The 18,736-nt window shown below is 37.9% G+C and overlaps 1 protein-coding gene across 5 annotated transcripts in view; it reads right to left on the reverse strand.

Moving 5' to 3' along the window:
* Positions 1–18,736, reverse strand: part of mcc (MCC regulator of WNT signaling pathway) — an 86,138-nt gene that overhangs the window by 46,082 nt on the left and 21,320 nt on the right. For all 5 annotated transcript variants that reach the window (XR_010896941.1, XM_067407301.1, XM_067407302.1 and 2 more), the window contains one exon: positions 1,776–1,889. Coding sequence is in view for 4 of the 5 variants with exons in the window: in XM_067407301.1 (XP_067263402.1) it covers positions 1,776–1,889 (114 nt within the window). In the remaining variant the exon portion in view is untranslated. The remainder of the gene's footprint in view (positions 1–1,775; positions 1,890–18,736) is intronic.

The raw sequence follows: 18,736 nt of genomic DNA on the forward strand, positions 1-18,736 counted from the left end.
ACAAAAGTGTAGCCTCATGCACAACTGAGTTCTTTATAACACAGTGCTTCTTCACAGTGTTCAAACACACTATTTAAAAATTAAACTTGATTACTAATGTATCAGATCTGTGTTTTCATTAGACGTGCCTTCAAGTAAAAATACATCACTGCAGATAAAGAGCTGCTAGACACAATTAATGATTAATATCAGCTGTTGGAAAAGTGTTAATTGGGGTCTCAACATTAGGGCGCTAACCAGAGACGAGTGATTAATTAGTAAACAAAACTACACAGACGTGACAGCAATGAAGGGAAACTGTGAGACGCTCATGCGATGTTAACAGATGACATTTACACGCTCTGACCGTGATCACAGCGACCACACGGATGACATGAATCTAGTACTCTTTCAATAAAAAATATAAGTCAAAGTATGCTTGATTCATTCTTTTTAGTTTTAATATATGTTACAATATTAAAGTCAGTCACAACTTTCTCATGCCAACTTTAGATAAAAGAAAAAATGTAGTGCAAGACATTTAGGAACTGATTGCATGGTAAAAAATGGATATTACATGGTAGAATCAGGGATAATATAGTTAACTAAAACCATAAATAAATAAAATAAGGTTAACAGAATTAAAATATAAAAAAAATATATATATATTTTAGTTGTCAAAGAAACATTTCTTATTTTCTTTTAGTTAACTTTATGTACAAAAAAAACAAAAAATAATTAAAACTATAGACATTTGAAAAAAAACAAATAAAAATGAGAAAACAATAAATTATAAAAATTAAAAATGAGAAAATATAAAAATAAAAACTAATTTAAACTATTAATAAATACTATAATACTCAATGATACAAAAATTACACTGAACAGAAGATTTACTAAATTTAGCCAAAGTCTAACCAGTAATTTGGTTTATTAATTAACATTATCCAATAACCAACATAGCTTAAATCAATGATTCCCAAACGTTTTTGTCAGCCCAAAGCCTTTGACCTAAAATATTATTTATATACGCCCTGGATTTTAAGTTAACATTTAAATAATTTCACAACATAGTCACATTTTGTCGATTAATGGTCACTTGATAAAATACTTCATTTTTTTAGCAAGTGTTGAATAATGACTATTGCTATTTAAATGACAAAGTTCATTTTTAGTTTTAGTTTGTGGCCAAAATTCTGTCACAAAAAGTCATTTTAGAGCAAGTAATTCGATTTTCCCTATTTTGCTATTTTAAAGGTTGCCAATATTGTTTTAGAGTCTCCTACAATAGTTTTCCACGCATCAAAGGACAAAAAACACTAAATTTCTCATAATATCCACTCTTTTCTCTCAGTGTCTGAGACGCTTCGATCAAAGATTCTCACTAAACCCCGCCTTTCTCTGATTGGTCAGAAACCAAACGCTCATGAGCATATCTGAATCTTGATTCACAGTGATTCGAACAGTAACGATGGTGTCAGTTTTATCGTATCAATCTCATCAAAGTGGATTTGCTTTGGTCTTCTCGACATGAACAACACGAACCAAACTCTTCCAGTCTCAGACACAACTACAGTGATTGAGGGTGGGGCCAAGAGACGCTGTTCACCGGCAGCCAATGGGCAGGCATTATGCAAATTAGTTACAACCCTACGCAGGTTCAGCAGGAACAGCATTAGGAAAGTACGTTGGGTCAGTTGTGTTTTATGGATGGTTACTCGTATTCATTGAGAAGGACGCGTGGAGCGGAGAGAGGATGCGATACAGAAATGGTGTGTGTGAGTGTGTGTACTGACCTGTGCTTTGGCCAGTCTCTTCTCCAGCGCTTCTCTCTCTCTCTCGGTCTGCAGCAGCCGCTGGTTCAGCTCCACCACGTCACCCTTCAGAGACGCCAGCGCAGCCAGATGAAGCTGCACACACAAACATTACAAAACACATGACATTCACGCAGAATCACACCACAGGTGGATTTACAGCTCATGTTTAGTTTGTTTCTCTGCTTTTACCTGGACTGTGGATGACCCTTATTAGTGGTGTGGAACAAAAGAACAGCATTTATTTAAATAGAAATCATTTGTAACATGTCTTTACGGTCATCTTTGCATTAATTTCTTTCAAAAACAAAAAATCTTACTAACTCAAAACTTTTAAACAATAGTGAATGTAGAATGAAACAGCTGTTCTGGACTGCTGATATGAGTTGTCATCATCATTATTTAAACAGATCTGAGACAGAAGTGGCATTCATTTCTTTATGTGTAAGGGGTTTTTGCAGTGGAAAACTAAACATCACGAAATCAAGCTCCATTTGAATTCAGCAGTGGATCTGTGATGTCTACTCAAATCTGTTTCACATCTCAGAGGAGAGAGAGAAACAAAATCACACGGTTCTTTCTTTCTTTCAGCTGAACAAAAGTGAAGCTCGGAAAGAAGCAAGAGCAGATCCTGAGAGTTCATGAGAACCTGCCAAACACACACACACACACACACACACACACACACACACACACACACACACACACACTTTCACACACCATCGGCATCTGGCATGAGAACACTGCATTCAGTGTGTGTGTGTGTGTGTGTGTGTGTGTGTGTGTGTGTGTGTGTGTGTGTGTGTGTGAGATATAGTGAAAGTGTTCAGTTCAGGGTAAAACTGTTTATTTAGGACTATATATTTTTCAACATACTATAAAATTATGATCATCCTAATAATAACAAACTCACTGCCAAAAATAATTTGGCAAGACTGTTCAACTAGTATGTTAATTATTCATTTCATATATGAGTATTAGACATATTTTTTAATGTTGCTTTTACAGCAAAAAAAAAAAAAAAAAAAAAGCTGATTATGAAAATCAGCCAATCAGAAGGGTGTGTGGGCGGAGCCTCTGCAAACGCACTGCACTCGCAACCAAATCAATCCAATCAGAAGAGCATGTGGGCGGAGCCTCTGCAAACGCACTAGTGTTGTCACGATACCAAAATTTGGACTTCGATACGATACCCAACTTCAGTATCACGATACCGATACTTAAACGATACTATGGCAAAAACCTAAAACAGTAGTAAATAAAGTAAATAAATAACATGACAGAACTTCTTTCTACACCAGTGTGCAGCTGAAAATTCTGGATTTGAGCTTCATTGCTGTGAAGTTACAGAGTTAGATTTAATATAATTTTTAAAGTTTATTATTTTCATGCTCAAGAATTTTTTTTTTTTTATATATATACATACATGTAAGCAGGGCTTGATATTAACTTTTTTCACTCACGAGCCACTGTGGCTAGTGGTTTTCCAAAGTAACTAGCCACTCAGCATTTTCACTGGCCACAATTTTGATGTTGGTAAATTACATTTTATATGATATGATTTATATGATTATATTAAATTTCTTTGAGTCATTTTTACTTGATTTAGAAGATTTAAAACCCTTTCAAACTTTTAAATGCAGACTGACCACTCAAATCAAGATTACATTGTATATCAGCTGGTATGTACAGGTGGGAAAGAGGTGGACAATATGAGCATGAGCAAGTATGAGAACAAGTTATTTGTGTTAGGCTATATAAAAAGAACAAAGAAGCAAATTACAAAAACAACAGTAAAAAAAAAAAAAAATCTTTTTTCAGATACACTAGGTTTATTTAACATATAGCCTACATTTATTTATCATCTTTTGTTGTTTGATTAACATTAATGACAGACAGGTAGGCCTATTTAATTGGGCTGCTGAATGCATGGACATAACTGACAAATATCCAGTTATTACCCACCTGTTTACGTCCACTTAAGCCATAACTGACTGTATTCACGCAAGATACTACACACGATGGACATTTAGACATCTGTGTGCACGTGTATTTGACTATTCAGGCGCGAGGAGAACTGATCGCGCGCGCGACAGACCGAGAGAGAGCGAGCGCACGCGAGAGAGCGTGTTGTCATTCGTTAAATAACGAATTGTGTGATTGGAATTAGAGCTATAAATGTAATTAGAGCAATGTTATTAAAGCATTAATTGGTTTAATATAACTGTATATTCCCTTCACATATTTATGTTTTTTTTTTCCAATTAATTTAATTTTAGCAACCAGATATCACTTATTAGACACAATAATACACCTCTTTGCGGATGTCTGCTTGCATGAGTAATATAAATAACACTCATTTAATTTTTGAGAGCATAAACATAATGCTGGTATCACATTCACTAACCTGTCGCTCTTTAAATTCTTTGTACAAGTCGGGATGTTTGTCGGCAAGATGCTTTTGAGTCCCTTCGCTTGCATTATTTTGTAACATATTTTGCAGACGGGCTTCGTGGTGTCCGTGGGCTTGCCCTGACTGTCGGCAATGTAGGCAAAATAATGCCATATTTTGCTTTGTGCATCTGCTTTCTCAAGAATTTGTGGACGGTCTGCAAGAGCACCTATATTTGCAGCCATACTTCTCGTTTGGTCACCATAAAAGCCGTTGCGCAGTTGAGAGGAATAAACACGCACTCAATGTGCCTTAGAAGCAGCGCGCTGCATGCACACTGCCCCCTGCTGTCGCACATTAGGAAATACAGCTGGTACTCAAAGTACCGGTACTAATAAAATGAAGAACCATAACGTTTCTAAAAGCAGGGTATCGCGATACCTTTCTAGTACCGGTATATCGTGCAACACTAAAACGCACTGCACTCTCAACCAAATCAATCCAATCAGAAGAGCGTGTGGGCGGAGCTTCTGTGCAAACGCACTGCACTTGCAACCAAATGGATAAGTACATAACTATGATGCATTTTATTTTTCAGGATTCTTTGATGAATAGAAAGAACAGCGTTTATCTGAAACAGAATCTGCTGTAAGATTATAAATGTCTTCACTGTCACTGCTGCTCTCAGGATCTGGTTCATGTAAGTGTTTCCTAGTTCCTCCGTCTTTAATCCTGAATCACTGTCCACCCGTGATTAAAGAAACACCTGGAAAATTCCTTCTGTGCAGACCGTGACGCTGTAGGAAAACCGTGAAACCAAATTAAACACAGCTGGAGCTTTAGTGGGCTGATATAAAAACAGGTTTGTCTAATAAAAAGAAACTCACATGCAGCGCGTTCAAGAGCAACAGATAGACTGACCTTATAAAGCATTCATGAACTCACTGGACTCACTGTAGAAACAGAATTCTGTCACATTTTGATGGAAAAAACATGAAAATTGTTTGATATGCATTTACATGCATATATTTTCTATTTCAATACAGCTGCATATACAATTAGAATATTATTACATTTTCAAATACTACATTTATGACAATAAATTAGCTTAAATCATTTTAAATCTAATTCAATACAGCTGCATTTACAAGTAGCATATTATCCCATCTAGAAAAAATTCTAACTGACATGTGAAATGTGTTTCTCATAAAGCAGGTAATCTTCAGACATCTTCCTATTAATGTTGTCAGGAAAACCAACATCAGCTCCAGGCCATCCAGCAAACTTTTCCATCAAAGTCTGAGATGGTTCATCATATCAAAGAGTCAAAGGCCTCGGAAAACCAGACTCTTCTGTGATCGTCCTCTCAGGTCAATCATTTTTCTCACCTCTCAATCCACAGAACCGGTCCGGTGCTCCAGATAGGAAATCACGCTTCATTTATCTAATCGTGTTACGGCCGGCGGTCTGCCAGAGAGCAAACGCGTCACAAGGGGGCCATTCAATAGTGGCTAATTGAATACATCACGGGCCGCATGTGTTCTGAAGCTGACGCGTTTCCCGAGAAACTTCACAGAACTTTCCTTCAGCTTTTCCAGCATGTCCAAACACCCGTGAGCTCTTTTTAAGAGACGGCAATATTTTTCAAATAGAAAATCAAACAGCATTTGCACCTTGATTGAATTTTGCAATTCATAAATGGCCAGAACAAACATGTGTGCGTGTTACAAAACCCCCACTGTTCTTCCTCAGTTTTATCACATCTGTCATTTAAGTATTCACTCAGCGTGGCGTTTGTAATCTACTAATGACGAAACGCTGGTGTGGTACATGAGCGAGCCCCTCGCGGTCAATTCTGACCGTACGTCAGTGTCATTTCTATAGGGGTCACAATCAGGTTAAAAGCATTGAGTGCACAGCCGCTCCTCTTCAATGTGATGCCTGATCTCCACGTCTTTAATGGACTGAGATGGATATCACTGGAGTCACGTGACACACACATTCAAGCAGAACAGCATCTTTATTACTGAACCTTCAGAGGATCGAACCTGCCACATTCTGCTAGGCTTTAACCACTGCACCACATCAAAACAACGCAGTTTTACACTTATTATTATGCTTAAAAGAGCTGTTGGTAAATGTATTTAATTTCAGGGTTATCGTTAGCTAAAACTAAAAACATAAAAAAATGCGATATTAAAAGTTAACTGAATCAAAAAAAAAAAAGTTGTTTTTTTACATTAAAAAACAAAACAAAAACACAAGTAAAGTTAAATCAAAATATTAAAGGGGTCATTGATTATGATTTGACTTTTTTTACTTTAGTTACGACGCTTTAACAAGTTACGACGCTCAATGCAAAGAGAAATTTTCTTTCACAGAAATCGCTTTTTAAGGACTACAACAAATGGCTGGTAGGGACTACAACGAGCTTCTTCCCAGATTGATGACATCACGAACCATAAAATTTACATAAACTCCGCCCCTGAGAACACTCAACAAAGGGGGCGGGGCCATGTTGGGCTGCTTTAGAGAAGAGGAAGAGTTGTTGTAGTCGAGTGTTGTTGTCATGCCGTCATTTTACGCCAAACGAGGGTCAATTCAACACAAAAGATGAACATGACGGCACATGCTAGTGGATGAGTTGAATCAACTCCACAGCAACTACATCAATTTATCCACTAACCATTCAGAAACGTCTAAAAGTTGTAACTTCTTCCTGAGTCTCTCCATCAGTGTCGACTCCGGTTTGAACAATGTAAGGCTGAACACTTTCCTCATTTTGGCTGCGTGAGATTCTCCAGCTTTGTTGTTGTTGAGCTGTTAAAGCTCCGCCCTCTTCTGGAGCAGCAGCTCATTTGCATTTAAAGGGACACACACAAAAACAGCGTGTTTTTTTCTCACACCCAAATAGAGGCAAATTTGACAAGCTATAATAAATGATCTGTGGGGGATTTTGAGCTGAAACTTCACACACACATTCTGGAGACACCAGAGACTGATATTACATCTTGTGAAAGGGCCTTATAGGTCTCCTTTAAAGGTTTATAAGTTATTGTTCAAAATCCTTTTCTCTATAGAGAAAAATAAGTTTTGATTCCCAGAACCCGCTCTATTGTGATACTTAAAGCCACTGAATTATCTTTTAGAGTGCATAAAACGTCAAAGAAAACACAGACTAAATACGGGTTATTGGTATACTGTACTGCATATTTCAAAGTAAAATCTGAGTACTGAAGCAAAACCAGTCTAGAACCACAACCACTGCTAGAGGAACACCAGTGCTCAGTGCTGACTCTGGTTTTCCAGTTTCTAATTCATCAAGGTCCGTTTCATTTCATTAAGTTTGAAGCGGATCATTAATGCCTGTGAAAGCAGGTCTGAGGCTCAATATCTCACTCAGCTCTTTACAAACACTAATAACCATTAAATCACGTGAGACACACTTCACACAGGAGTGAAGAGCAGACCCACACAGAACCTGAACAACAAATGCTCAAAACATCTCCTATTTCTTATGTCCTCTAATATATGTGTTTAATTTACATGTTGAAAAGTGCCCAATGACCCCAAATAGTGACGACTGATTTAAATGGCAATAAATACACACACACACACACACACTGTATGTGAGTCTCAACCTGCCAATATGAGATATTACATAAGATTAAATTTGGGAATGACTAACAAGCGGTTATATAATAAAAACAGGCACTTTGAAATGTCTGTCAGTACAGTGGAGCTCTGCAGCTGCTGCGGATCATGACGAGAAGGAGCCGGTGTGTTTTATCAGGAATAAACACACACACACACACACAGCTAATTTACCCTGCTGCCTGACAACATGTCAGAGATGCCTGTGCTGTCCGACAGAAATGCTGGGAATCATTTCTGCCACCCACCCACAAACACACAAACACACACACACACACACACACTGCATACCTCTCCTGAATACCTCTCCGCTTTGATTGTGACTCTGATATGACGTCTCTCTCGTGAGGTCCGATCACCATCTGCTGTGAGTCTCGGTTCGCTCACATATGAATGTTAAAGGCAGATATAAAGCGCCTGTTCGTAGTCCTGTGAGTTTTTTATAGTGGACTACAGACGCTTCCTTTAGCTGTTTACGCTGGCCTTTCCTTCCTGTCAGGATAGGGAGGGATCGTCTCTGCGTGAGTGTGTGTTTGTGTGAGACCTTTGTTATTTACTGCTGTCTTTTAAATGTGTGTACTAGTGGTTGACTGATATGGGTTTATTTAATGGACAATGCTTCAATTGTAACAGTTTGGGGTGAACAACTGCCAAGGATGCGTTAAATTGATCAAGAGTGACACTAAAGACATTTATTATTGTGGTAGATTTCCTCCCTTTTCTCTTTCTGCGTAACACAAAAACTACCCAAACACTGGGTTGTTACGTCTGACCCAGGATCTGGGTAACACAAAACCTACCCAAACACTGGGTTGTTACGTCTGACCCAGGATCTGTGTAACACAAAAACTACCCAAACACTGGGTTGTTACGTCTGACCCAGGATCTGTGTAACACAAAAACTACCCAAACACTGGGTTGTTACGTCTGACCCAGGATCTGGGTAACACAAAAACTACCCAAACACTGGGTTGTTACGTCTGACCCAGGATCTGGGTAACACAAAACCTACCCAAACACTGGGTTGTTACGTCTGACCCAGGATCTGTGTAACACAAAAACTACCCAAACACTGGGTTGTTACGTCTGACCCAGGATCTGGGTAACACAAAACCTACCCAAACACTGGGTTGTTACGTCTGACCCAGGATCTGTGTAACACAAAAACTACCCAAACACTGGGTTGTTACGTCTGACCCAGGATCTGTGTAACACAAAAACTACCCAAACACTGGGTTGTTACGTCTGACCCAGGATCTGGGTAACACAAAAACTACCCAAACACTGGGTTGTTACGTCTGACCCAGGATCTGGGTAACACAAAAACTACCCAAACACTGGGTTGTTACGTCTGACCCAGGATCTGTGTAACACAAAAACTACCCAAACACTGGGTTGTTACGTCTGACCCAGGATCTGGGTAACACAAAAACTACCCAAACACTGGGTTGTTACGTCTGACCCAGGGTCTGATAACACAAAAACTACCCAAACACTGGGTTGTTACGTCTGACCCAGGATCTGGGTAACACAAAAACTACCCAAACACTGGGTTGTTACGTCTGACCCAGGATCTGGGTAACACAAAAACTACCCAAACACTGGGTTATTACATCTGACCCAGGATCTGCGTAACACAAAAACTATCCAAGCATTGGGTTGTTACGTCTGACCCAGGATCTGGGTAACACAAAAACTACCCAAACACTGGGTTGTTACGTCTGACCCAGGATCTGGGTAACACAAAAACTACCCAAACACTGGGTTGTTACGTCTGACCCAGGATCTGGGTAACACAAAAACTACCCAAACACTGGGTTGTTACGTCTGACCCAGGATCTGGGTAACACAAAAACTACCCAAACACTGGGTTGTTACGTCTGACCCAGGATCTGGGTAACACAAAACCTACCCAAAAATATGGAAATATAACCACAAAAATTACCCAAAAGGCTCAACCCAGGAACCAAGAGTTTTTTAGAGTGTTTGGTGAGCAGAAGATACTTCTTTCAAAAACATTAAAAATCTTACTGATTCCAAACTCATAAAAAAAGTTTCTAGATCGAAATTGACACAAAGAAACTACAACTTCAGTTACTCATCAAAAAAGTCAATATTATTATCAGTTCACAATCTTACATAAATTAGCTGATATACTGTATCAGTTTATCACCAGTAAGGACCATAACTCTCAAAGCTTTTTCAAGGCAATTTTTCCTGACAAACTGAAATTGAAAGAACACACGGATCTTCACCCTGCGATAAATCATTGTTTCTTCAGTAGAAACAGACCTCACATCAACAGCATCATGACAGAGATGGGTTATAAAGCATGTGATTCACTTTCGTTCAGACACGAAATCTTACCCGGCAAGGCGTTGCAAAAATGTGACTTGTTTAGAGACAAAATTGCAGGTAATTCACTTTATTGGCCTGTGTGTTGTTAACATTGATATATCGCAGGGTGAAGTTTCCAGGCTGGTGTTCCTGTAGCTACTAACATCTCTCAGATCTCAAATACTCATGCTGAGGCAGAGGTCAAAGGCCGCGACCCGAGGTCAACATGCTGGACATCAGAGACGACATTTTTCTGAGAGAAAACAATCTTGGTGCAAAAGTGCATGCTCCCTCATGAGATGTGTTTGTTTGTTTTTGTAAAATGCTCTTTCGTGGCATCATATACACATGCAAAGTTAGTGGAAAGTTGGGGGCATATTTTATATTTTTAAAACTATAGATGCAGAAATATATTTTTAGATGCACTACATTTATGTATGACATTTGCATAGTGTTTGGAAGATAAAATATGGAAAAATCCTCTACATTTTGAACCGGAACCATTTTATGTTGGTGCAAGATGACGTTTTTCTCCTCTTTTCATCATGTGGCTGTTTTAGATCATGCTTGATTTTCTCCATAGTGTTTTAAAGTGGTAAATTCTCAATAGAGTTCAAATGAGTCGCACATTTTATCATCAGCGTCGCGACAGGAATGACTCAAGCAAATCTTATCATGCCGAATGAGCGTTCATGCATTTCCCACTGGTGGAATGTCTTCAGGACGTAAATGCTCTGAAGATTCCCATCAGGAAGAGGATCTCCACCCGACTGGAGAACAGATCAGCTCAAGGTCAAACACCGAAGAGGAAAACGCCTCATAGACAACAATAACAACACATTCAGATCATTCAAAGCCAGTTCTAACCCAGTCTCTCTGTTCATTAGGAGAGTGCATCTGCATCTCCAATTCAAATCAAATCAAACCACCGCCAGCTCTGAATCCAATTAGCCTTGCTTTGTATAAATAATACGAGAGCAAGAGCAAAGCTCAGTCATTTCAACCCAAATTTATCAGTAACTACAAAGGCCTGTTACGTAGATCTACCTCTAATTTGCTTCTAAAGTGTGTTTTTAATCAGACAGGAATGGCAAAGCTTTTCCCAATAATGAGAAACACAAAGTCGTTGTTCATAAATAAACATGGCGAAGCAGCTCAAACCTCATTAACAGCTGGACACTCAACACATCAAACGCACATAAAACACACTGTATAACAGCATTACTATCAAAACATCATGAGGCACAAACTGCTCAATAATATCCACATACTGGCAGATACAACAGTTACATAAAAATCAGGTGCTGGAGAATCACATGACTGAGCAATGATCTTACACATGCCTGACTACTAACTTCACGCTGAAACAACATCAAAGATACCGTCAGTGATCACAGGATGCACTGTCCCTTCCTAAAAACTGGTCCAACCAAACCACTTTGACGGAGGCGAACTGAAAATGGTTAAAACAGTGCAGTTTCATACAGAAAATACACCGTAAACATGATGTACACAATAACAATTTACATTGGAGTGTGCACAACTGACATATAATAAAAATTATTTTATAATAGGGGTGTACGATATTGAAAACAAATGATATCTCAATATGTTCTGGGATACTTTGATGTTTCAAAACAAAGAAATTATACTTTAAATATGAAACTAAAACCACTAGTAGGTGGCAGCTTAAAAGCGTGAGTCTATACTGATTCATTCAAACAGTGGATTCATTCTTTATAAATGAGTCACTGAATCAATCACTAACCTGATTCCTTCAAAACATTGATTAATTCAGTAACAAAACACCAATGGTTCTGCACAGCAAAATCCCCAGAGTTAAATCAATCTACATAGAGTTAAAATAACACTGAAGCAGAGTTAAAGTTAATGAGATAACATGCAGCTTGTGGAGTTGTTTAAGACTGTGTCTGGAAGTCAGTTGTAGTTCTTGTGTTTCTCTCCAGTGATTCTGCTTGTTAACAGCAGGTGTTCATCACTAATGCTCAATCATCACTTAATTATCTCATTAACTTTAACTCTGCTTCAGTGTTACTTTAACACTATATAGAGAGGGACCATATGTGCTCTGAGCAGAGTTGATTTAACTCTGGGGTTTTTGCTGTGTTGTTGTGGCTTTTTTGGAACTATTTTCATTGGCGAAATAGAGCAAAAACTGACAATATTGTGTCAAAAATGTAACTTACAATATTAACTTCTCAACCTCCTATAAAATCAATATCATGTTTGCAATCATGCTGAAAAATAGAAAGCTTGCTCATGTGATATTGCTTAACTAAACAAAGAAATTATATTTCTATGAAACTAAAACCGCCAGTAGGTGGCAGCTTAACGAGTGAGTCTATACCGATTTGTTCAAACAGTGGATTCATTCTTTGTAAACGAGTCACTGAATCAATTACTCTCCTGCAAAACGTTGATTAATTCAGTAACAAAACACCTATAGTCCTGATGTGGCTTTTTGGAACTAATTTCATTGGCGAAACAGAAAAAAACAGACAATATTGTGTCAAAAATGTAACTCACAATATCAACTTTTTATAAAATCAATATCACGTTTGCAATCATGCTGATATTTGGGGAAAAGCAGAAAGCTTGTTGTTTTAAAACAGATTCTTTTGTTTTAACCCAGCGGTTGGGTTAAATGTTTGCCCAACATCCTGGGTAGTTGCTGGGTTTGTCCATTTGGGTTGTTTTTAACTCAGTATTTTTTAGTGTACTTAACCGTCGGTCACACATATCCGCCATGTTTATTGTTTTTAAACACTTTTTATTTGTGTTTGTAGGTGTAACACACAATGGGTTGTGGGCAACATTAGCCGTTTTATTAGAGTACGAACAGATCTGCACTTCGAATTCTAACCAGGAAAAGTAGACCATCCGGGTACCTTCGGAATACTCATTTCAACATTTCTACAATTTGGGACACATTTATTCTAATTTCGAATACTATTTAGGACGGATAGTATGTGAATCGGAGTCACTTGCTTCAGAATGAATCAGCCGTTTAAATGAATCAGTTGAATGAATGACTCACATTGATTCACTCATTAAGCTGCCACCTACTGGTGGTTTTAGTTTCATGTTTAAAGTATCACATCTTTGTTTAGAAATATCAACGTAGCAAGCAAAATACCATCTAATTATGATTATTAACAAAATCCCAGAAAATAGAGATTTTTTTTTTAGAGCTCTTTCTCCAAGTAGGTAAAAAAAGCTAAAAATATTCCCCTGTGAAACCCGAAACGCAAACGTCCATCTGAAAGCACAACATCAGAACAGAAATAAAGGGCGTTTTGTCTTCAGAGGTGCTTTTATGAGCTGAGGCGGCGGTGTAAATACTGTTTATTTTGACTGAAGGGGGTGAAGGGTACTTGAGGTGCTCACACATTCGTTTTCCAGCTTAATGGTCTGTGAAAGGTGAATTATCTCTATACACACTCGCTCAGTGGCCTCAGAGTCACACACACACACACGTCAGGGCTTTTAGACCATCAGACTTTAATGTTATAAATAGAGGAGGTTTGAGGTTGAGAGAGAGAAACAGACACAGAACGAGCCAGGAAAGAGCATCCAGATGAAAAGGAAATGCTGTTTTTAAACAAAACTACACAATCAGGACAATCAGATCAGTGCTGACTAGAAGCAGACCGTTTCTCTGAAATCAATTACGACTCTTAAAATCCACAACAGCACCAATTATTCCAACACATCACAAAATGAAACGCAACCATCAGCAAACTGAACAGACTCAAAAATGGCTCTGCGAGATCCGGTTTATTGGACTCTTAAATGGTGATAAAACTACATTCAGCAAAATAGGTGAAAACATTCACTGATGCTCCAGACGGACACACCATGCATTAAGATGAAAACTTTTTGAATTTGAAGATCAGGGTAAATTGTACTTATTTTGTCTTCTGAGGAAAATCTAAGTATCATCATACTAGACAGGGACATTTGAGTTAAATGTGTTCAAAAGTCTGAAAATCTGTGTGGAACTTTAAAGGATTAGTTCACTTTCAAATAAAAATTTCCTGATAATTTACTCACCCCCATGTCATCCAAGATGTTTATGTCTTTCTTTCTTCAGTCGAAAAGAAATTAAGGTTTTTCATTAAATCATTCCAGGATTATTCTCCTTAGAAGGTCAAAATTACAGTTTCACTGCAGCTGAAGGGTCTTTTCTAGTGAAACCTTGGTCATTTAAAAAAAAAAAAAATACAACTGTATATGCTTTATAAACACAAATGATCCCTTGTACGTACACTTTCTGTATTCTTCAAAAAGCTTATGCTGTATGTCCTGCGCCTTCCCTATTCTGCTTACAGAACGAACGCGGTGCCAGTTTGTTTTTTTTCATAAGTAGAATAGGTAGTGTAGGACATACAGCGTAAGCTTTTTGAAGAATACGGAAAGTGTACGTACAAGGGATCATTTGTGTTTATAAAGCATATACAGTTGTATTTTTTTCTGAAAATGAGTGATGGTTTCACTAGATAAGACTCTTATTCCTCGTCTGGTATCGTTTAAAGGTGTCCTTGAACCAGTTTTCACAAGATGTAATATAAGTCTAAGGTGTCTCCTGAATGTGTCTGTGAAGTTTCAGCTCAAAGTACCACATAGATTGTTTTTAATTAATTTTTTTAACTGCCTATTTTGGGGCATCATTAACTATACACTGATTCAGGCTGCGGCCCCTTTAAATCCTCGCGCTCCCCGCCCCCCCGAGCTCTCGACTATAATACAGTGCATTTACAAAGTTCACACAGCTAAAATAACCCTCAAATGGATCTTTACAAGATGTTCGTCATGTATGCTGCATGCATGCGTCGGATCATGTGAGTAAAGTATTTATTTGGGTGTTTACATTTGATTCTGAATGAGTTTGATAGCGCTCCGTGGCTAAAGCTAACATTACACACTGTTGGAGAGATTTATAAAGAGTGAAGTTGTGTTTATGAATTATACAGACTGCAAGTGTTTAATAATGAAAATAGCGACGGCTCTTGTCTCCGTGAATACAGTAAGAAACGATGGTAACTTTAACCACATTTAACAGTACATTAGCAACATGCTAACAAAACATTTAGAAAGACAATTCACAAATATCAGTAAAAATATCATGATATCATGGATCATGTCAGTTATTATTGCTCCATCTGCCATTTTTCACTATTGTTCTTGCTTGCTTACCTAGTCTGATGATTCAGCTGTGCACAGATCCAGACGTTAATACTGGCTGCCCTTGTGTAATGCCTTGAACATGAGCTGGCATATGCAAATATTGGGGGCGTACATATTAATGATTCCGACTGTAACGTAACAGTCAGTGTTATGTTGAGATTCGCCTGTTCTTCAGAGGTCTTTTAAACAAATGAGATTTATATAAGGAAGAGGAAACAATGGAGTTTGAAACTCAATGTATGTCTTTTCCATGTACTGAACTCTTGTTATTCAACTATGCCGAGATAAATTCAATTTTTGATTCTAGGGCACCTTTAAAGCTGCACTAAAACTGACATTTTGACCCTCAACCCGTTGAACCCCAGTGAAGTCCACTATAAGGAGAATAATCCTGGAATGTTTTCATCAAAAACCTTAATTTCTTTTTGGCTGAAGAAAGAAGGACATGAACATCTTGGATGACATGGAGGAGAGTAAATTATCAGGAAAATTTTATTTGAAAATCCTTTAAGGAACGTCACTACCAATCACCTTTTTTCCTGCAGTTAACCAAACTTTTTTGGGTGTTTTTCCATTAAATTTAGTGTTTATGTGTGTTCAACTGTTCAGATCTGTGTTAGATAACCATGTGCTGATCAGCATCTTTGAGCTCAAAAGTGTCTGAAATTGTCACGACCGAAAAATGTTATCATTGTTCTGGTAGTGATAAAAGGAACATAATCATTTATTTGGGGAAAATAAACGTAATTTTAGTACAGTTATGCAAATCATTAGTATTTTAATATGTTTTAGTATGAGAGTTAAATTGTGTCATGTGATGTGGTCACTACCGACACAATTACTGTCACTGAAACTGTGCAGAAATATGGGATCATTTGTCAAAAATAAAGTATATTGAATGATCAACTGAGATGTTATTATAGTGTTTGATTCAATGTTTATTCAAACTAATGAATCCTTCACTTTGAAATCAGTTTGATAAACTTGATGACTTTTACAAAGAAACATTGGATTCAAAATACAACAAATCTCAAATCACACTTCAAATATTGTTAAAATTGTCATTTTTATTGATTTACCTGTGAAAACTTTTTTTTTTTTAAAATAGCAAAAAATATATTTATGAGGTAGACGTGAACACAATCTTAATAGGTCCATGTGACTCTTCTTATTAAATTATTTATTATTGTGTTTCAGTAGCGACAAACTTGGGGAGATGAAAAATATTCCAAAACTTTAATTAACTGCACAATTACTAGAAATGTGTCGCTTGGATATTATACAATTTGCATACATACAAAATTTGTGGAAACATTTTTTTTTCCAAGACGTGTAGAATGGCCCATATATACGTCTAACCACTGATAAAAATGTCAAAACTTCCATAAAAATCTATTTAAACTAGTCCAGCTGTGTGCCAGAAAGCAAACCACCTAACAACCACCCAGAACTTCTTAGCAACAGCACAGTCATGCCTTTACAACATGAACAATGCATGAACGACACGAGAGCTTCACGTCCATCCTGACGGAAACAGCAGCATGTGAAATCATACATCAATATTACTACCACGAGTCCATCATTTAAACATCAGCGCACTCACGCGTCAAACGTCTCTCAGCTGACTCCTGAACCCATCTGACATCTGATCAATATTTAAGTAAATTTCCACCAGGATTTCTTTGCAAAGCTCTCTGGCTGCTGTGTTACACCAGCATTATGATCCAAACATCATGACACGAAAATGTCTAAATGACATCAATTAGTCAATATAGTCTTCATATATATATATCAAGAAGACAAAAGCGTGGAAAAGTGACACCAGACTTTGACTATGCATGAATTATCTGCTTTCAGAATGAATGCATTTCATCTAAACAGCCTCCGTGACTGATTCCACACAGGTAAACATCGTCAATTCATTAACGTTATTAACTAATGAGCTGCTGTGCGCCTTCCTTCTCCAGACAAACAAACCCAATAAAACACTGTGGATTTACCATCCCCGCGGGTTTAGTAAAGCATGCTGTAAATTTGTATAAAATAAAAGCCGGTGTCATATCTACACTGGCTCATTGTTCAAGGCTTCTTGAGCGGAGGGCCTGTAAATCGCGGCGGGGACGGCGTTTTCCTCTCGAGTGAGTTTGTCTTCCCTACAGAGGCGTCATAAATCACAGCGGCCGTCACAACACAAGCTCTCTCCTTCTGCTTTCACAATCTCCCATCACATCGATCAGCGCGCCGAGGGCTTTACGAGCCGCGTCTCTACTGAACGACCGCATCAGCCGTGATGGAGCGCGAGCTTTACCCCCCGCCGTCCGTCAGGCTGAGGAGACGCCGGTAAATCTGGGGACATTAGTAGCCTGAACTACAGCTCAGAGATGTGGATGGAGAAAAGATCCGAGTCTCAGATCCTGAGAGACGGGCAGAACAAGCTAATCTCGCTTTTATTTCTTTTAAAAATAACAATACATTATTATTAAGAACTTATTTTATATGTTGACATATGCATCAAAAAGTCACGTTCACCATGTGCTCCAGTGTCTGTCTCTGGAAGTGAAGGTGTTTCAGATGGAGGGTCAGTCGGCACTTCTGTATGTTCCTCCGTCTGTCTCTCTGCCGCACAACCAGCGTTCAGATATCCTCTCATCTAAAGTGCCTTTTTAGCGTGTACTACAGCTCGAGACCTGAACGCGGCACTAAATCAGAGTGAAGAGGCACAGCAGAGATAAAAATAGACAGAGGCCCTGTGCTTATCAAACAACGCTCTTACTCTGGCCGTCCGCCTGCAGGGAGGACAGATATAAAGACAGTCTGTCTCACGTCTCCGGCCGTCCGGCGTGAGAACAGAGAGATTCCAGTCATCCTAAAACCCGCAAACCAAAACACTCGCTTTAATCTTAAGGGACATTCCTGGTGACACTTTACTATGAGGTTCCACTTGTTAACATTAGTCACGAACTTACAATGAGAAATACTTCTAAAGCATTTATTAATCAATGTTAAAATCAAAAGTTTTATTGGTATAAACTACAGCTACAACAATAAACTGCAAAATATGGAAAAATTACAACGTTTGCCCAACTATTATATCTTACCTGTGTATTTTATACAGTTTAACAGCTCCATTACTCTATAAAAAGACTAAATTGGTAAATGAATGGTTAAAATACTTGCTTAGTATAGGGAGTTTCACAGGAAATAATAAAAAAAAATTAAATATAACTAAATAATAAAAACAGAATAAAATAATAAAAAATAAGTTAAACTAATTTTTTTAAAACAAATGAATAATGACTAAATTGGTAAAATGAATGGTTAAATTACTTGCTTAGTCTAGGGAGTTTCACGG

Source organism: Chanodichthys erythropterus, chromosome 13 (assembly GCF_024489055.1).
Source record: "Chanodichthys erythropterus isolate Z2021 chromosome 13, ASM2448905v1, whole genome shotgun sequence".
NCBI lineage: Eukaryota > Metazoa > Chordata > Actinopteri > Cypriniformes > Xenocyprididae > Chanodichthys > Chanodichthys erythropterus.